The following is a 21,784-nucleotide window of genomic DNA, read 5'->3' on the forward strand; positions in this document are numbered from 1 at the left end:
TTTTCACTACCGAGAAATTTTATCGGAGATGCACCAAATTAAGACAATTGTTTAATTTGCCAAACACATTGAAAAGGGAGCTAAATATTCTTTCTGATTTCAATATCATAAAAAACATAAGCTTAAGCAAAGTTTTAAGAAAAAAAAAGTTTGTCTAATAGCAAATAGCCACATATCAAAATCTGTTTCATTCTAATGGTAAACCTATTTCAGCAAATTTAAAGTTGGAAAAAATGTTATTCATTCAATCAGAGGATGAAAAAAAGTCAAAAATTTTCAATCCAATTTCATACCAAAGTGATTATGACTCAATAAAAATGTTTTGGTGATAGAATTGCAATTGGTAAAATAATAATTCTCCACGTTCCGAAAATATAAGTATATAGGGCATCATTGCATTTGAATGTTAATAAAAACTTTTATTTTATTATAATTCTTTAGTTTTCTATTGTGCAATTCTTATTTTCTCAAAATGTTTTTTTGCTAGTAGCCCAACATTAGAAAGAAAATAATATTTGGGGAAAATTTCTTTTCTTAAAACTTATTTTAAAACATTGTAAACAAATTAAATAAGGAAAAACGAATTATTTATTTATTTTATAAGCACTCACAATCTTTTAGTATTCTAAATGGTTAAGAGATTGTAAGCGCAATTGTAAATTATGAATGACAACAGCGATTATTTAGTTTGCATGTAAGCGCCTTGCCACCGTATACGCATATATATTGTAAAAATGAAGAATTGTAACAGAGGTTATGTTTTAGTTTCGATTTTGTAATGTAAACATTATTATTTTGTAGAACGTCGATACGAAATGTATGTGAATGTAGTAAGTTACGAGTGTACTTATATTATCAATAAATAGGGGGAGCTCGGGCAAGACGGGACACCGCTTTTATTTCTATGCGTATTCACGATAGTGACATCTAAAGTGCGTTTTCGGAAAGAAAAAATTATTGTTTTCAATACGCACAAGTTTTTTCTTCAGTTCACAAGGTGTTACCGAAATGCAAGCATTGTTTTGTTTTTCTTGCATCGTGTTAAAATATTTTTCCAGGTTTGTATGCTGATATTATTTGTTTAATACATTGCAATAAATTTTTCAAATTTGTGGCCCTGTAGTGTTATTATTGTAGAAACGTAATGAGTAGTGTAAATTAAAATTTATTTGTTTAAACAAATTTGCAGATATTTTTTTTAAAAAATGTATTATCCAGGCAAGATGGGACAACCAAGTAGAATAAAAGTGTAATATAAAAATTAAACTCTATGGATTTGGCAAAAAGCATAAAAAATAAGGTAATATTAATTTAAAAAAAATATGAACTAGCAAATATAACTTAACAAATTACTTAAAAAAAATTTATAAAAAAAATTTATAATTAATTGACAGACTATATTCAGATTGCTTAGAATGGGTTCATGAAGTGTGCAGTGCTTATTCCGGTTTTATCCGCATCTTATGCAGTAACTGTGATGTTTAAGAACGTTTTTTTGTCGATTATTCTTTTATTTTGACATTAATTTCTGTGATTTTTGAAATATAATTATGCTTGCCCGGGTAGCTCGGGCAAGATGGGCCAATTTTCCATTTTTGTTTATGTTAAGTTATTATTACTAAACTTTATTATTTATTTATTTTCTGTATGAGATATGTAAGAGCATGTTCCCACTATATGTTTACAATATAAAATATATAAAATTGCTCTAGTTTACTATTTTTCAAACCAAGTTTCCTTAAGCGGTCCATCTTGCCCGCTCTTCCCCTATTGTTTTTGTTTTCTATAAAGATTTTATTAATGTTAATTTAACAACATACGAAGCCAACAAAATCAGAAGTGAGATTCATTTGAAACGTTTCACATCGTCAGAAAGTTCATCGTGAGTACAAAATGACTATTTTCGTTAATGCAAGAAAATGCAATTTAAAAATATTAGCTGAAGAACTGGGTGAAGATGTAAATGGTGCACATAAAATTAGCGATTTAAAGAGGATAATTCTGGCGAGCAAAGAATATGATGAAGATAGTGTCAAAGAATGGTTGAAAACTACAATAATTGAAAGAAAGGAAAAAGAAAAAGAACGTAAAAGCCAAGAAGAAATTGAAGAACGCAAACGACAAAACGAGGTAAGAAAAATTGAAATGGAACTTAATTACAAAAATTACCCATTGAATCAGAGAATAGCTCTACTAATATCGTCACCAATCAAAATATTAATAGTGCATTATTAAAATCTAGATTAGAACTTCATCATTTGATTCAAAAATTTAACCCTGATGAAAATGATATCAGTTTATATTTAATTATGTTTGAACGTTTGGCTAAGCAGGCAGATATAATCGAAAATTCCTGGGTAACTCACTTGCTTGGCTTACTTCCTTACGACGTAGCTCAATTAATCGCCAAAGAAACAGAAGAAATTGCAAACGATAAGGAAGTTAAGCAGATTTTATTAAAGCGGTTTAAATTAAAGCCTGAAAAATTTCGCCAAAAGTTTTTCATGTATAATAAAAATGTAGGAAGTGCATAGAAATTTTTTTCCCACGAATTAAAAGTTTTTTTTAAGGAATGGATAAATGGAATTAAAGTAGATACTGAAGTCTTATTATAGCGGATCAGATAAAACATAAAGTGTGGCAGGAAGCAGGGTTGGCAGGTTTTTGACATGTGACAGTTTTTGACAGTTTAAACCATAGTTTAAACCGTCACGTCAAAAACCTCACTGTCAAAAATGTCAAAAACCTATATTCATATGTGAAATTTAATTAATACATAAAATTTATATATTTTTTTATAAATGATAGTGTTTCTAAATGTTCTAGAAAAAATAAACTTAAAATGTTGAAGAAACACTTATATTTTGAATAGTAACCAAAATCTTGTACTTTTGAAAACTTACATCTTTTGTAATATTATGTATTCATTTTCATGTGTTATTGAAAATTTGCAGTGATTTATTTATAACCAAATTTAGTGTATAGTATAGATTATACTAAAAATTAGACATTTTTAAAGATAAACATTAGCAGTTTTGTACATTAGACATCTTCTTTTAAAGAAAAATCTTTTTAATATTCTTTTAAATCTTCTTAATAATCTTTTTAACATAAGACAATACAAATTTAAGTGCTTTCTGTTAAATACACAGAGTAGTTAATGTCGATTTACAGTATATTCAGCCTATTCATTTACTATGCTGAAAATTTAGTTTATCCAAATACTTGTGAATTTCATTTTGCTGAATACGATATACTAGTTTTGTTGAATATCTAAATATTCAGCTGTTGAATAATTACTTCTTGCTTTCAAGATGTGCATTATTTGTATTCTTAATACAAGTGGAGAGAAAAAAATTAAGAGATAAAAATTGTTTTAAAATGATAAGTGTAATAATTATAAATAAATATAATAAACAATATGAATTGTATTTATCATTATTCATAAATATAACTACTTTTAAATTCAAATTAACATACTGAATAATAAAGATATTCGGTAAAACATTAAGAAATTTTTTTATACACTTGTATCAAGTTTGTATTTATACAACATAACTTGTAAGTTCCTTATAAATATTAGTTATATGTTCCTTATATGTCAAAAATGCATAATAATAAACTTTTAATTTTCTTAAGTATCAAAAAAAAAAAAATTTTTTTTTAAATATAAATATTTAAACAATTTTTGTGCAATATTTTGTGCACATGCATTTGAATATAAATTTCTGAGATTTTAAATCTGTTATTTTACCTTAATTTTAATTAAAAAATATTTTAAAACCTGCTGATTACCTATAGTATAATTAAATTTCAATATAATGCATGGCAACTGTTGGTAGTTTTGAAGTTTATATATTTTCTTGGCAAACTTCAGTTTTTGACATTTTTGACGGTTTAAACCGGTATTATACCCTTGTCATGTCAAAAACCACTTTTTGACGTCTAAAACCCAACCCTGGCAGGAAGTAAAAGATCATTTTATTGATGATTGGTCTAGGTTCATTAATCCAGATGATTTAGTAGAAAAACTGGATTATGATATTTTGAGATCAACTTTTAAGAATAAACAACCGCGTAAGGAAGGATTATTCGACAAACGGAACTCCATTAAAGATGATACAATTGCTACGTACAGCGAAAAGAAAAAATTGTACCTTATTACACATAATGAAAGAGGTGAGCCAAAATGCTTCAACTGTAACAATTTTGGACATATTTCTAAGGACTGCCCGTCACCAAAACCAGTTATAATACGTCGAAAATGCAATAAAACAGGTCACATAGCCAAAAATTGCTTATCTAGAGCTGAAAGTAATTGTTCAAGTGATAAGAGTTTATCTGTTACGCAAGGTGAAAATACCGAAGAGAGTGCTTCATACTTGAAAAAGGCAAAACTTAATAATCGTGACGAAGTACAGGCTTTAATTGATAACGGCAGTTCTTGTTTTCTTCTCAAGATGTTAGTTGCTGAGAAACTTGAACCTGCTATCAATGAATTGTATGGTTTTGGAAATCAGAAGGTTCCTGCAGTAACCACTATTGCAAAGATTGAAGTTGATAATGTAAAAGTCAAAGGAATAAGTATTTATGTTGCTCCTGACAATGCGCAGCCAGTTAATTTAAGTATCGAACGAGCATAGCTTGACCTACCATACATCGCTCATGCCAGAATAGGGAAAAGATTTCATATCGGATATCGGGAGGAAGAACCATCTAATAATTTCTTAATCGAAGAAAAAGTAAATAGAATCCGCCTTAAAGTTCTTGAGGCAACTGAATTACAGAAATATAGAGTCAATCTATTGGGTTGTTCAGAAAGTAATTTCGTTTTTTTTTTTTGTGGGGGGGGAATGAAAAACCATTTTCGTATAATGTATAAATATATCATTAAATTATATATTGTCCATTCTGGTCCAACAATTTCTGCCATCTTTCTGGTAGTAGCATGATTCCATGCTCATAAAATTTTGGATCTTTGCTGGCAAAAAAACTGATACAGGTGATTTTTGACCTCTTCATTTGAAGTAAAGGTTTTAGAGTTCAAAAAATTTTGCAGTGACCGGAACAAATAATAATCCGAAGCCGCCAGATCTGGAGAATATGGTGCATGTGGCAGTGTATCCCATTAAAGCTGCAAGAGCTTTTGTCTAGTGACCAAACTTGTATGAGGTCTCGGATTATCTTGGTGGAACACTATACCTTTTCTGTTGATTAATTCTGGCCTTTTCTGTTGAAGTGCATCATTCAGTTTGTCCAGCTGACGACAGTAGACTTCCGAATTAATTGTTGTGTTATCCGGTAAAAGCTCAAAAAAAATTATTAATTTAGAATCACACCAAACAGACAGCATCACCTTTTTTTGATGAATATTGGCTTTCGAAATGCTTTGAGCCGGTTCATCTTTTTTGCTCCGTGATCTCTTGCGTTTGACATTGTTATAGACAACCCATTTTTCGCCCCCAGAATCAGACGTCAACGCGACGACACAAATTTTTCTCCGTGAGAACATGGGGAACCCATATATATCGAGCTTCGAGGTTAAACCCAAGCCTTTCAAGTGATCAAAAACTGTTGAATTCGATAAATTTAACCTCTCACCGATCTCACGTGTTGTTATTCGCCGATTTGCATCAACTAATGCCTTTATCGCGTCTTTATCAGCTTCAATCGGCCTTCCAGAACATGGTGCATCTTCGACATCAAAATTGTCGGATCGAAATTTTGAAAACCAGTTTTGGCACTGGCGGACTGTCAACATATCTTCTCCATATACATTGATTAATTTCTTTCTGGCATGAACAGCATTTTTACCTTTTCTATAGTAAAAAGGTAAAATATGACGAAAATGCTGCTTATTGCTCGCTATATTTAAAGGGGGACCAACCAAAAACTACTGTGCAGAATTAATTTGAATTTTTCACGCACAAGCCTTGCTATATCAGCTCTCAAAACATATAATGATCATGCGGCTTAAGTGTGAAGTTGGGTTCGAAAAAAATACAATTAAATCCTCTGTCGGAAAAAGGAAATTACTTTCCGAACAACCCGATAATTAGATCTTAAGCAGAGGATATCGAAAATGGACTAATTATGATGGAGAATCCTTCCGAAGACTTTGGCTGTTAACTAGAGGTTAAAAATGGAAAAACGAGCATTCCTTTGGCAAATATTGGACACAAAAATGTCGGACTTTCAAGAGGTCAATGTGTTGGAAGGACAGAAGTTGCTGAATTGTGCTCAGTTGTAGAATTTAAAGAAAATGTCTCAAGTTTATCTAGCTGTAATAGTTCAAAAGAAAAAGCTCCTATTAAATTGAGAGATATGATAGTTGACTTTAATATCGATAATGGACAGAAGCAAGAATTGCTCCAACTATTGAATAAATATAGAGATTATTTTGCCATGAACATTTCTGAACTAGGATGTACTAACTTAACAGAAATGGATATTGGAGAAGTTGAAGTGTCAAAGCCCATTTGTATGAAATTATATAAAATGAATGCTCCTGAAAGAACAGCTATTAAAGAAATTGTGGGAGAATGGAAAGAAAATGGAACAGTGTTCAAAGCAAGATCACCTTATGCAAGTCCTGTCATACTAGTAAAGAAGAAGACTGGTGAGAACCGACTAGTAGTTGACTACAGACGTCTTAACAGTCAAACTATAAAAGTTCCCATTGCCTAAAATCGATGATTTATTGGAGCAATTACGTGACTGCAGTTATTTTACAACCTTAGACTTGGCGCATGGTTATCTACAAATACCCCTAACCGAAAAAACAAAACTAAAAACAGCCTTTATAACCCCAGATGAAACTGGACTGTTTAAGAGGATGATTTTCAGTTTAACTAATGCCCCTGCAGAATTTCAACGATTGATGTACCATGCATTAAGCCCGTTGTACAACAATGGTACATTATGCTATTTGGATGACATGCTTGTTACAGCAAAAACGTGGGGAGAAATGATACGGAAGTTAATTGAAGTATTTAAAGCATTACTCTCCGCAAATTTAACCCTGAAATTATCTAAATGTGAGTGTGGAAAGAAAGAAGTGGAGTATCTAGGATTTATTATAAGCAAAAACGGAATTAAGCATGTATCAAGAAAAGTAGAAGCAATATCTAAGTTTCCCCAACCAAAAAATGTACACGATGTTAGGCGTTTTCTTGGATTTACTAGTTTCTTTAGAAGATTCATCGCAAACTATGCCATTAAAGCTCGATATTTAACGCAGCTGACGAAAAAGAATGAAATTTTTAAATGGGAAAAAGACCAAGAAGAAGCTTTTGAAACCTTTAAACGTGAGTTAACGAATCAGCCAATTTTGGCTCTTTATAATCCTGAAGCGAAAACTGAAGTTCACACCGATGCATGCGCAGATGGTATAGCTGGTATATTGCTTCAGCATGGAAACGATAACAAATGGCATTTAGTTTGCTCTGTGAGTAAGACAGGGGTGATTGTGAGCCCAAGTCAAAATTCCGGAAAATTTCTTAAGTTAAAAAAAAAAAATTTTGAAAAAAATTTAAACAAGTTTTTTTCTTCCTTTTTCTTAATATTTCTTAGTTTATCATTTATACATAACTATGATGATCTGGAGAAGTAATTAAAATTTACAAATATGTCTTTCTTTCCTGAGTTTATGATTATAACAACTATTTACTGATAAAAAATTAATATTAATCTTGAATATAAGCTTATAAAGAATCTCTCTGGCTCTCCCTTACAAACAAATAAAATAAACTGGGTTTTCAAGTTCCACCTTTGAAAATTTGATTTCCAGAAACTTCTGTGATCAATGATTTTCTGAAACATCTGGACCTTTGATCTCCGGAAATTTCCGGATCACTGTTAGCGAAAATTCCGGAAATCCGGATTTTTTCCGGAGCACAATCAGCCCTGGTAAGAAGACTACAGAGACGGAAAATAAATATCATTCGAGTAAGCTGGAATTAGTGGCAATTGTATGGACACTTGAATGACTTAGAAAATTTTTGTTGGGCATCAGTTTTACTGTGGTTACCGTATCATCTGCATCAGTACGGGGCACCAGTTTTACTGTAGTTTACTGTTTATATGAATGCTAAGAAATCCTCACAAATTGCACGTTGGATCTCCTCATTCAGGAATTTGATTTTGAAATTCGTCATAGGCCGGGTAATAAAATGTTTCTGACATCGATGCAATCAGTAGGGCTCCAGTTTTGAACCCTTCAGATACCCTAGGTTCATTGATAGAAAATACTTTGGAAGTTTGTCTAACATTGAGTGTCGAAGATCAAGTACTTATGATACAGTATGCAGATAATAATTTGAAGGAATTGATTACAATTCTCAAGAAGGATGTAGAAAACAGGACCAAAGAAGGAAAACAAAAGATCCAGAATTATGTTTTGAAAAGAAACAGACTGTTTCGTATCAAAAAGGTAAAACTTCTTTTTGTCATACCAAAAAAAAAAGCATGAGGAAAAGCATGGTTATAAAATTTCACAATCTCATGGGACACTTTTCAGTTGATCGAACTGTTAGTAAAATAAAATAATTATATTGGTTTGCCTCTATGAAGTGTTACGTAAGAAGACATATTTCGATGTGTTTTGAGTGTTTGCTGAATAAAATACTAGGACGAAAACAACAGGGATTTTTGAACCCGATTGCACCAAGAAAACATCTATTCTCTATCATTCACGTTGATCATTTGGATCCTTTTGTTAAAACTTGTAGAGGAAATCAAGAACTACTCGTAATAATAGATAATCTAACTAGATTTGTCACCGGTGAGAAGTATTTCAACTCTAAATGTGCTGAAAGCTTTACAGAATTTCATCAACGAATTCGGATTACCTGATAGGTTGATAAGGGATCGAAGGTCATGTTTTGCTTCGGATCAATATGAAGAGTTTTGTGCCACGAATGGAATTAAGCGTACTCTGAACTCTACAAAGCATCCTCAAGGGAACGGTATGGTTGAACGTAGTCACAGAACTCTACTATCTACAACACAAAGTGTTGTGGATTTTAATTCTTAACACAAAGTGTGCAACTTTTAATTCTTAACTACCAAATTAAAAACATAAATGTAACACAGAAAAAATTTTGCGAAACAAAAAAAAAAAAAACAAATATAATTTTAATGTTTAATTTCACAAAAAAATCTCACCTTGTGAGAAGAAACACAAGAAAGTTCAACTAAAAAGAAGAAAAAGAATGTTCTACTGATTGTTTTAAAAAACAAAGAGAAAACGTTAATCACCAACACAATATGTCCTTTTTTAATTTCGTGCTTTTGCAAACCTGGTTAAATATGACTTCAACAGCAATTCAAATTATGTTCTTTGAAAATAATCGTCTGCTACTATGTCTTTGAAAATAATCGTCTGCTATGTATCTTCAACACAAAGATTGGGACTTGAAAGTTAAAGAGGCCGAACGTAATTTAAATAATGCAGTTAATAAAACAACCAACAAAACTCCATTTCAAATGCTACATGGTTACTCACCTAGATTTTATGATGGACTTATAAGTAAATTGGTAGATGGTGAAGCTGAAGAATATAAGGATCCTGAAGAAGTGCGTAAAGAAGTGATTCAGAAAGTAGAAGAAAAGCAGAAAAAGATGAAATCATATTATGACAAACAAAAAAAGAGTTAAAACAATCAACTACGTTGAAGGTGAAATAGTTGTCATGAGGAAAACACCTGCTCAAGCAACAGGTCAACCTTTGAAAACTGAGCCAAAATACAGGGGGCCATTCGTAATAACACAAGTATTGCCCGGTGACACCTACAGAGTAACTCAGTAACAAGAAAAGGAAAAGGGACACTTGTTCACAACTACCATCCATGTCAGTCAATTAAAAGCTTGGAGAAAGTGGAATGAAGGTGATGATGATGATAATTTTAGCGAAGATTCTAATGAAGAATCCAGAAGGCAAATGCTCAAAAGAACTGTACGTACCACTGCGTTATAATGATTTTATAAACTGTTAGAGACTTATCAATATTTCATATTATTAGTCCAGTTAATTTTATTGTAATGTATTTTAAAATTTAGTTCAATTGAGGCCAAAGGTCAGGATGGTCGAATGTAAGCGCAATTGTAAATTACGAATGGCAACAGTGATTATTTAGTTCGCATGCAAGCGCCTTGGCCACCGTATGCGCATATATGTTGTAAAAATGAAGAATAGCAACAGCGGTTATGTTTTAGTTTCGATTTTGTGATGTAATTATTATTATTTTGTAGAACGTCAATACTAAATGTACGTGAATGTAGTAAGTTGCGAGTGTACTTATATCAATAAATATTGTTTTTGTTTTCTATAAAGACTTTATTTATGTTAATTTAACAACATGCGAAGCCAACAAGATATAGAGGTGGCTAAAACTGAAAGAGATTTAAAACAAAAATTATTTTTGAAAAATTTCAATTCCTTCAAGGTCTCAATATTAACATTTCACTTAGTTCCTTAACTATTAATCAAGGTTTCTTCAAAAGGTAATTTTGTTCTCGAAAAGAAAAAAAAACTTAATTTCTAAGGAGGGTTAAGTGAAGGTAAATAATGCGTGTTCTTTGTTACATATATCGTTAATACACGACATGATCCAAACGTTTAACAAAACAACATTTATTGATAAATCACAACATAACGAGAAACAACAACTGGGAGTCCAGAACGAAAAGGACCGTTAAAGTAGATGTACTGCCATCTCAATCGGAACTGTCAGAACAACAGCTGATGAGAGTGGAAGTTATAGTTGGGCTTACTTACAAAGTAGTAGAGTATTTTATTTGCGCTCGCAGCTCCACCTCATTACATGTACTGGGAGGATTAATCACTACAAGGGAAAGGAATTGGTAAAATGGAAGATTTAAAACTAAAAATTTTAGTCTATTAATATTTAAAACAGCTTTTTTGAACAACTTTGTGACTGATTTAGTAACTTATTAAAAAGTAAATACATAATAGATAAAAAATAAATAGAAAATCTATGTACTACTATATCAATACTCTACAAAATTATCACATAAAATTTTTTTCTATGCTAATGTATATTCTTGGACTAGAATAAAAATAAATTGTTAAAGTTTTTCATACATAATTTGTCACATGTGATTCTTTTGTTCCCCATATGACCAAGCCTTATTGAGGAAATATTTTGAAAAAAGTGTTAAATTCAGCTGTTTTTTTCTCTTAATTTTTTATTAGAGATACTAAGATTAGGGGTAAATACAAGATATTTAATAGTTTTTTGAAATTGATGAAATGCAAATTTTTTAAAAAAAAAGAGATTACGTTAAAGTGACATTGAACAGTTATAAAAAGGATACTACTTATTGTATTTAGGACAACATAATAGAGAATTATGAAAAATACATTGCTTATAGACATTCTGAACGTGAAACATAATATAAACACAACTCTTTAAATTATTTAAAGATTTTAAGCAATAAAAAAAGGAAGTTGTTAATGGAATTAGATACGTAACTAAAAGTAAACTGTAATAATGTAAGTCCATTATTAGGAAAATAATTTCAGATTTTTCAGGTCGTTATGCTAGTAAATAGAAATAAAAATTTTAACAGTTAACATACCACATGAATTTTATCGAGAAAGTATTTTAAAAAACAAATGCACACAAATTAGTTAGTTAATACATTAATGAATACGTATACATTATATGTTTTTAATTAAGTAATACAAATGCAAATTTATATACCTTCTAGTTGGAGGGAAAGTTTTTTTTTTTCAAGGTCATCATCACTATCACTACTGTTGTCACTATTTATAATAAAAAAAAAATTACTAAATTAAATCAATTTATTATACTTAAAATATGAGTGAGTTAATTATTTAGATAAAACAGTTTAACTAGTACAATGCAACTGAAAAAGCATATTTTTGAAAGTTGTTTACTATTAGTAATTATTTATCCGGAAAATATGCGTCATATCCAACAATTTAAATAATTTTATCCACAACTATTAGTATCATGGAAAATTGTATTTGTATGTGCAGTAAAAAATATTACTTTATTTACAATTTAGCCCTTTCAATTCAAAAACTACTGAAAGCATTATTTAAAAAAATATAATGAAAATGGAATACATAAAAAAAATATGATGAATAAAGCAAAACTATTGTATTGCTGTTCTATTTTTATTTCAATTAAACGTAGCAGATAAAATCTGAATCATAAAGGGATATCCTTATTATATCTCAATTCTGACGGTAACTGATTTACATGTTTAATATAAAATCTATTTGATTTATGAAGTCTTAATTAACTTCAATGCAGAAATAAACATGATTTTTCAAATACAATTAGTGTTATAGTTTGAACATAACAATGATTTTTAAAAAAATCAAATTTTCAGTTTAGGAAAAAGTTTATTGTTTAGTAACTTATCAGCCGAAAAAGAAGAAAAAAAAGTAGTAGATTTTATGAAAAAATAGGAAACTATAGCAAATGTTTGCACAATATATTTTTAATGTTTCCTTCATAGGGAGATTTTTAATAATTAATAAAGAGAAAAAGTAATCAAATAATCTTGAATAGTTTTCTTTAGAAAGCATTATTAAGTTAAATTTAGTTGTTGTCTGGCAATCAGTAGTGCAATTTGACTATTGAACTTACTTTTTAAAAAAGTTTTTGTGCGTATTATTTTTATGTATTTGAATTGATTTTATATTTTTGTATTTGCTTTATGAATTTTATATTTTGTATTTTTTGTCTTTCTGGACTTTGGCAAAACCTTTGGGGTACAGGGAGAGAAATTTGGACATTTGTCCTGCTCTCTCGATAGAAAAGGTTTTGCATTTATGGCTTTCAGAGCTGGCACCCCTGAAGACGTCAGCTACCGTTGTCATATTTATTCATTTTTCATTGTTTCAATATCTTTTGGATTTTCAGCTGCATAGCGCGTTTTTACACTGGAAGTATTGTTTTTAATTGCTTTAATTATTTTGAAGTCTTTTCTTAATATTATTAAGTTAGAAATTCGAAAATTCTCTGAAAAAAATATTAGACACATAAATAAATAATTTTAAATTAAAATTTCTAGATTTTTCTTCTCTTTTAAAATTTAATACTGTAAATGAAACTTCCTTCATTTATAATTATTATTTACGTAAATTTTTAACAAGCAATGAATTGAGTAAAAAGTATTTTTTCTTTTAGAGTATTTTCTAAAATATACTAAAAAAACAGCAGGATTTTTATTAGACCAGAGAAATGAGAAAAAACTAGTAGAGATGGCAGATGTGTAATGTATTAAAACCAATAATTAGGTTCCATTTCATGTAATGGAGTAGCAAAAGCCCTCCTTGCAACAGAGAAAATTTTCAACTCAACAGTTTAACTAATTCTTTTTGTTAAATATTTTTTTGTTGTTTACAAAAACTAATAACATATTTATTAAATGATATCTATTCTAGTGCAATATCTTTTAATATTTAGTAATATTTTAATTTATTGTACAATCTCAATTAACCATCGAATTTGAAGACACAACAAACCCAGATAACTGAATACTGAAAGTATTCCACTTAACTGAATAATGCTATACGTGCAATTTTTCTTTACTAAAGTTTAACAGATTTTTGTAGAAAATATAAGTTATTTCTTTTAATCAAATTAAAACAATCTTTTCTTACTTGTAATGGGACATAAAAACTAATACATGAACAAGAATTTAACTTTCTACAGTAAGAGTATTCTGATATATCACTTGCTGTCACTCAAGAGTTAATTGAACTATAACTACCATTATAAAAATTCAACAATCGCTTTTTGGAAGATTGTAAGTGCAAATTGACTATTAAGTTATGATTAGCATAAACACATGGGAGGGTAGATTTATTAAATTAAGATATCATAAAACTTAAAAAGAAGCTTGCACTAGCATCTTGAAAAAATAAATAAGATATATAGGAGAGAAAATATATAGGCTTACGATGTAGGACCATCCTTTCTGTCTTTAATACGCTTCTTTTGCTTTTCATCCAAATATTTCTTTAACTTTTCTGCCCTCTCTAAGTACTGGACACACTTTGCTCGTATGCTCTCTTTAGCCTTATCACTCTGAGCTTCATCTGGAAAAAAATATTTCAGATTATTTTTTTAAACATGACAAATAAATATGAAAATAATGATGCAAATTTAACCAAACTTACAAATTTCAGATATTTTGGAACAGGCTTAGAATGTTTTTCTAGTATAAAAAGGGGTATTTTGGAACAGGCTTAGTATAAAAGGTGATTGTTTAGGAAGATACTAAGAAAATGTTTAATTTGGTGTAAAATTAGAACATAATTGAAATAGAATTGAAGTACTTTTGTATATACATGCCTGTTTTAGAGAAGAGTGAACAAAATTAAATGGCTAAGAGAAGTATGATGAACTGGTATTCTAAACTAAGAGTTTAAAAAAAATGGTGTTTATTCAAAATAATTAAAAAATAAAATCAGTGTTTTCCCTAAGTGTTTTAAGAAGGGTGGGCCACCCTGCCCTCCCTCTTTTTCTTTTAGAAAAAAATGCTCTTTTTCCAGAAGCAGATTTATTTCAAAGATTGCAGTAGTAGAAATGATAACTTACTTCTATATAGTACTTCTGATAACCCTAACTACTGCAAATTATTTTTAGGCTAAGTCAATACGTATAAAATATTTCTTATATTTATTTGTATTCCGTTTCGAAGGGCATTTATGTAGCTATTGCTCTTCAAAAGGAGTGCAAAATTAGTGCTCTTAAAAATTGAAGGTGCTCTTGTTTTTTAAAAAGCACCTTGCCTTTTTTTTATTTTTAGGGAGATCTTTGTAAAATCAAACGATATCTGCAATATGTATAAAAGTAAAAAGAGTTGGAAAACAATAATAAAAACAAAGGGTTCTAGAGCTACAAGCAGACTTAGATAAAATGAAAAACTTTCCGTGAACACAAAATCTCCCTTAAAAAACTTTCTGCAAGCAACTATAATTACTCTTAAATAATAGCACAACACTTTTGAAACTAGTTCAAATCCTTATGCAAGCTCCTATTTCTGCAAAATTCGTTTAAAAATCATTGTTACTTTCAAAAATGTTTTAATTTATAGAAACTTTATATTGATTATTAAAAATAGCAGTATGCCTGAACAAATGCAATGACGTGCGGCTGTGTAAAGTACAGAAAGAAATTTGTATATTTATAACTGCAATATTGATCCATGAGTTAAGATTGAGTAATTTTGATTGTCTTTAGTAACGCTAAAAGACTTTCTGTGATGTCTAAAAATATTGACTACAGTGTAAAATAGGAGAATTTAGACCATTTTTTGTTCATAATGAGGAACACTAAATGTTCGTGTGTATTATATATATATATCTGATTATAAGATCCCGTAAGAAAGGTAAATTCTCCTCAAAGGAGCTATTTTGCAGCAGATTGAAGCAGATAGTGAGTGAACCACTGTAATTTACAAAGAGGATATATAATTACATTTAATGGCATGTAAAAAATATTCAACTCCATGTTCATATAATCTGCATGCTTCATCATAGTTTTTCTTTTTGTCTTCCTCAGTAGCTTCAGTAACCATATCAATTCCTTTCTGAAACATAAATTAAATTTATTGAGAAACAATTACAATGAGTGTATATAAAATGCATTCAGAGAGACACACATTTATGCAAATTTTTTCTAGCTTTATACTAAAATGTTTTCAGCAATGTAACAGATTCAAGTAAAACTAATTTATTTCTTAACTTCTCAAAATAAAACAAAATAGTCGTTCATTGCAACGTTCAAAAGACATGTACAGTACATTCCTATACTTTTAAACTTTAAAAAGAAAAATTATGTCCAAATACAAAGCAAATAAATCACCGAAGCCGACGTCTTCAGGGGGGTGCCGGCCTCGGAAGCCATAAAACAAAACCTTTTCTATTGAGAGAGAGGCCAAATTAAATGTTAAAATTGTCTCTCTCAGAACCCCGAAGGTTTTGTGTAAGTCCAGGAAAAAATACATGAAATACATCAAACCAATTCAGAAAAGAAATTCAAACAAAATTTTGACAAAATAGAAACTTACAATTAAACCGGTCAAGCAGCGATTTCACAAGCAAACTAAATGCAAAGGAAACACTTAAAACAAAAGATAACACTTAAAACAAAAGAAAACAACACCCTCTAATAAAATGGCAGAATGAAAAAAAAAGAAGAAGAAGAAAAGTAAAAGAAAAGATTACGTAACAAATTAATATAATGTTTAACTGGGGCTGCTCAGTTAAGACTTGAATTGCGCCCTATTAAAAGAAATAAAAATTCAGTATTCTTCAATCATTTTCTTAATCAAAAAATTAACATTACAAAAATTAAAAGGAAAATCATTATTACTCAAATTATTCAAAAATTATTCACAGCCTCCTGAAAACTTTCAACGTTATTGCAAATATTTTTAATCCTAACCAATTGTGAAAAAGCTAAATTTTTAAAAATTTTATAACACAGATTAGTATTAAAGTTGCAGAAAAAAATAACTTTAAATTTAAAAGCTTTTCTTTGATCAAAAACACCAATTTTAATTATTTTATCAAAAATATCAATTTTAAAATCTAAATATTCAACATTTAAGCAATTCTCAGTAGCTTTCTTCAAAACCAAATCTTTAGGAAAAATACTATAAATAAAATTAAAATTATCACAAATAAACAAAATCAAATCATCAATATATCTAAAAGCATTAAATTCATTATACTCAAGAAATTTAGCTTCAAAAAAATATTTGAAAAAAGAACCAGAAAAGGAATTACCATGTGGAATTCCAATAATCTGTTTATAAAAATCTAAACCATTAAAAAGAACATTCTCAAAAAGTTTAAACCTACATAAATCCAACCTATAAGACTTATAAATTTTCTCATTAAATAAATACTTATCAAAAATTTCGCTACAAATTTCAACAATCTGTTCATGTGGTATACTTGTATACAAATTTACAAAATCAAAAGTATTAATGCTAAAAATATCATTATTATTAATATAATCCAAAACTTCTACATTACTATCTATAACAATATTCTTCTCTTTTTTAATTTTAAGTAAAATAATTTTTAGAAAATTAAAAAACTTTTTACAAATATCAGAATTGTAACAATTTGTACCACACGCAATATACCTAAATTTAACCGTACTTTTAATGAAATTTAACAATAGGAAATAAATATGGAATTGTAATCCTATTTAACCTAAATTTTAATTTTTTACTAAATGCAATAATTCTTTTTTCAATAACTTTCTTATCTTCTTTTAATTTTAAATAAGTATTATTTGCGTTACATTCTCCAATAATCAATTTTTAAAAAAAATATTTACACAATATACAAAAATTATTTGATGCTTTATCAACAACAGTAACAATAAATTTATCTTTAAGAATTTTAATATTTCTAGACAAATCATAATCAATAATAGTATCACTAGGATATGAACTAAAACTGGTATTAAATAAATTAAATTTAACTTTTTCAATAATTTTAGCTTTCCACTCTGAAAATCCCTCACCGGGCCAATGATACTTTCTGGAAATTTTTGCTATAAAAAAATCAAGATCCTTTTTAATGGACTAAATGAAATGTTCATTTTAAATTTTGTCCTAAATTTTGAACCTTTACTTAAAATATTAATAAAATCTTGATCACCAACAATCTCCAAATTTCCCGTAATAATAAGTCCATAATCATTATCAATATATTGAGAAAAATCCTTATCCTTACAATAACAATCAAATTTAGAAATACAATTTAAATTTCGACTTAAGAAATTATAATTACATACCTTTTTTCCAAGCGTAGAGGAATATTTATAAGCAGCTGAAACCTTAATTTGCTTTAAAGGAAAAAATTCAGAAAGAAAGACCATGTATAACATGTGGCAACTTAGCAATTTCAAATTTTTTTTAATCATGAAAATTAATCGTACAAAAAACCTTTTTAACATTAGAAACCTTATTAAAGAGCAAATCAGTTTTACTAACACCAAGTTTTGATTTAATCAAATCCAAAACAATAAATTTAATAAGTTCAGTATCAAATTTAATTTTAGGACCAAAATTAATAAGGAAATTTTTAAGAATTTTATTTTTAAAACCAAAAATATATTTTCTCGTATTAAAAATATTATTCAAATTAACAGGTAAGTTGCGAATATTCGAAAAATCATCAAAATCAATAACATTACCTTTTCCACTACCTATTTTATTCCTATACTTTGAATCAAAAACACTAGGGAAATTAAAAACTTTAAATTTATCATAAATACAATAATTATCAGTATTAACATTACCTTCCCCATTAAATTTACTATTTAATCCATATGGAAATAGAGTTTTAGGACTACTAAGGTAAATGTTTTCTAAATCAAGTCTATTATCTAAATTTTCCATAAAATCTAAAATAAAAAGAGTAACATTATCAAAATCATGAAATTGAAAATGCAAAATTTCATAATCAGTAGAACAATTACTATTATTAAATTTTTTTATACCAGATCTGTGGGAATTAATCCGCTTTTGAAATTCAAGATCTGTTTGACCAACATAACACAAATTTCAGCAATTGCACTGAATTAAGTAAATAATATTAATACACACACGAAAAAATACATTGGAATGGCTGTCAATCTGTGAATTATCAGCTAAAGGACAAGTTTTAAATTTTTTAAACTTTTTAAATTTTTTAATTTATTTAAACATAAAATTTGACTTAGTAACTTTTTGTCCGAAGTAATCTCTAAGTCAAGATTCACTTCAGTGCTCCTTGTTTGGCCTCGACGAGCCATGCGCCATGAAATATTTATGAATGAAATATGCTCCATAAATTTAATGCTTTTAGATATACTGATGATTTGATTTTGTTTAATTGTGATAATTTTAATTTTGTTTATAGTATTTTTCCTAAAGATTTGGTTTTGAAGGAAACTAATGAGAATTGCTTAAATGTTGAATACTTAGATTTTAAAATTGATATTGTTGATAAAATAATTAAAATTGGTGTTTTTGATAAAAGGAAAGCTTTTAAATTTAAAGTTATTTTTTTTCTGAAACTTTGATACTAATCTGTGTAATAAAATTTTTAAAAATTTAGCTTTTTTACAATTGGTTAGGATTAAAAATATTTTCAATAACGTTGAAAGTTTTCAGGAGGCTTTGAATAATTTTTTGAATAATTTGAGTAATAATGATTTTCTTTTTAACTTTTGTAATGTTAATTTTTTGATTAAGAAAATGATTGAAGAATACTAGATTTTTATTTCTTCTAATAAGGCACAATTCAAGTCTTAACTGAGCAGCCCCAGTTAAGCATTATATTAATTTGTTACGTAATCTTTTCTTTTACTTCTCTTCTTTTTTTTTTCATTCTGCCATTTTATTAGAGGGCGTTGTTTTCTTTTGTTTAAAGTGTTTCCTTTGCATTTAGTTTGCTTGAGAAATCGTTGTTTGACCGGTTTAATTGTGAGTTTCTATTTTATCAAAATTTTGTTTGAATTTCTCTTCTGAATTGGTTTTATGTATTTTTTGTATTTTTTCCTGGACTTATACAAAACCTTCGGGGTACTGAGAGAGTCAATTTTGACATTTAATTTGGCCTCTCTCTCAATAGAAAAGGTTTTGTTTTATGGCTTCCGAGGCCGGTACCCCCTGAAGACTGAAGACGTCGGCTTCGGTGGTCATATTTTTATTTTTATTTCCTTCGTTTTCTTTATTGCTATATTTATTCTTTCTTTTGAAAATTCAGCTGCTTTTAAGCGAGTTTGTTTCAAAGATAGTTTTGTCAATTTAGAATTAAATATTTTGTACTCTTTTGCTAACATTGCCAAGTAGTATTTGCTTTGCATTTGGACATAATTTTTTTTTTTTTTTTGGTAATTAGTTTTCTGGTAGCAGATGGTAATTTGGTAGCAGATGGTAATTAGTCTTCTTGCTTGATAAGTAAAATATATTTTTATGTAAAAGAAAATATTAACATTATAGTTGTTGTAGTTGTAGTTCATTTACGTCGCAATAGAGCTGCATAATGGGCTATTGGCGACGGTTTGGGAGACATCCCTGAGGATGATCCGAAGACATGCCATCACAGTTTTGATCCTCTGCAGAGGGAATGGCACCCCGCTTCGGTAGCCCGACGACCTGCACGTGAAGTCGAGCATTTTAGTGTAGAATAGTTTAACGAGGACCAATACCGCACACCCTCGGTCCTTCGCACACTGATCCAAGTGGTCACCCACCCGCACACTGACCACCAGTGATGCTTGACTTCGTTGATCTGCTGGGAACCGTGTCTTAACGCTTAACATTATAATAATGACACTTAGTTATTGTTCACACCATTGCCTTTAAGAAATTAAGACACATTATTTTACAGTCCGAGCAATATCGAAATGCTAAACATTTTTGATGTACATACGATCATGTTATTGCAACGAGATTACTAGGCAAAGGGAGCATGCGTAATTAAATGATCAAAAAGAACAGAGAAAGTTGCACCAGGGGTTGGTGATTAATAGTAATTAAGAAACAAATACCTACACAATGGTTAGTTCTCAAATGTTTATATTTTTTATACTTCCAATTTGCCTCTTCTGGGACAAAACTAAAAAATTTCTAGAGTGCCATTACCATAGGTACTATTTTAACTTCATGCTAAATTATGTAGTTGTAAGTGGTTTCAATTTCATGCCACAGTAACATGTAAAAGACAAACTTATTATTTCATTTCATGCACAATTGAATTCATATTAATTGAACTTAAGTTAATAACTATGATTAACTAGGTTATTTTTCAATTTTTGGTTTATAATATTAGTTTAATTATTAGTTGATTTTTCATTTATCACACAGTTTGCTTGTTATTATAAGGAGAAAAATGCAAAATCAAATAAATAAAAAAATATAATATGAGAGGGGATAGCAGTCAATTATAAAGATAATCAAATTATTCTGAATCAAGAGAAAATGATCATTATCTGAGATTTTCCATGTAAAATGGTATTTAAAGGTAAAGTGCCATTTTCTGATATTCTCTTCGATGATATGTTTTAAAAGTTAATTGCCATTACCTAGTATTCCTTACACTTACGTCTTCTTAAGGTTGAGAGCCATAGCCTGATATCCCCTATATTGATGTTTTCTTAATATACCCTAATTGGGTATTGCAATAATAATGGGAAGATTTCCATATCAGTATTCAAATATGCAAAACATACATGAAAATGTGTGACTACGGTAGAAAATTTCTTAGCATTACTCTTATAAAAAAACATATTACTCTTTTCCGTAGATGGCAACATCAAATATTAAATACGATTACAGTATTTTTCAGGGGTAAAACATTTTAAACACTTTTACTAAAGATTCTTTCGAAAAGTATCTTTCAAAACAAAGTCTGCCTTCTTTAGAATTAATTATTAAAAGTTTTTAGAGAGTCTCATTAGACATCGATGAGCTGAATTGAGAGTCCCATTTTTTTTTTTTTTTTTTTTTTTTTTTTTTTTTTTTTTTTACAACAGAAAACACCCTTTTGCATTCGGAATTGCTGTGGGGTATAGTTAATATAGCCTTAAGTATTTTTGAATTTTTTTTTTATATTTGGGGCAACCTTCTGTGTCATAAATATTAATTGAAGTCGCCACTTGTTGATCCATTGGATCAGAGGAAGTGCTTAAGTGTTCAGCTTGCAGGGAGTTGGATTCAGTCTCTAGATAATCTAAAGCTTCATCATCACTTTCTCTTGTTAATAAAA

General features: G+C 29.0%; 2 protein-coding genes and 1 long non-coding RNA gene across 5 annotated transcripts in view; 1 reads left to right on the forward strand and 2 right to left on the reverse strand.

The window, feature by feature from the left end:
• LOC122270320 (vacuolar protein sorting-associated protein 4) overlaps window positions 1-21,784 on the reverse strand; it is a 123,845-nt gene that overhangs the window by 95,511 nt on the left and 6,550 nt on the right. The gene's annotated exons all lie outside the window — the stretch shown is intronic.
• LOC147816523 (uncharacterized) overlaps window positions 1-21,784 on the forward strand; it is a 127,233-nt gene that overhangs the window by 64,930 nt on the left and 40,519 nt on the right. The gene's annotated exons all lie outside the window — the stretch shown is intronic.
• The window catches only part of LOC107445340 (vacuolar protein sorting-associated protein 4B), a 54,961-nt gene that overhangs the window by 26,624 nt on the left and 6,553 nt on the right, over window positions 1-21,784 (reverse strand). Inside the window, exons 2-5 of one of the 3 annotated variants that reach the window (XM_087166889.1) lie at window positions 18,330-18,434; window positions 15,486-15,597; window positions 13,963-14,101; window positions 11,727-11,788 (exon numbers count right to left, since the gene is read on the reverse strand). In XM_087166889.1, the coding sequence (XP_087023015.1) occupies window positions 11,727-11,788; window positions 13,963-14,101; window positions 15,486-15,597; window positions 18,330-18,338 (322 nt within the window). In that variant the 5' untranslated portion in view covers window positions 18,339-18,434. Of the gene's footprint in view, window positions 1-11,726; window positions 11,789-13,962; window positions 14,102-15,485; window positions 15,598-18,329; window positions 18,435-18,530; window positions 18,636-21,784 lie in introns of those variants that run through there. The other 2 variants (XM_087166884.1, XM_087166888.1) reach the window with 2 other exon arrangements.

Source organism: Parasteatoda tepidariorum, chromosome 1, assembly GCF_982258835.1.
Source record: "Parasteatoda tepidariorum strain Cologne lab strain chromosome 1, Ptep-v5.0, whole genome shotgun sequence".
Lineage (NCBI taxonomy): Eukaryota > Metazoa > Arthropoda > Arachnida > Araneae > Theridiidae > Parasteatoda > Parasteatoda tepidariorum.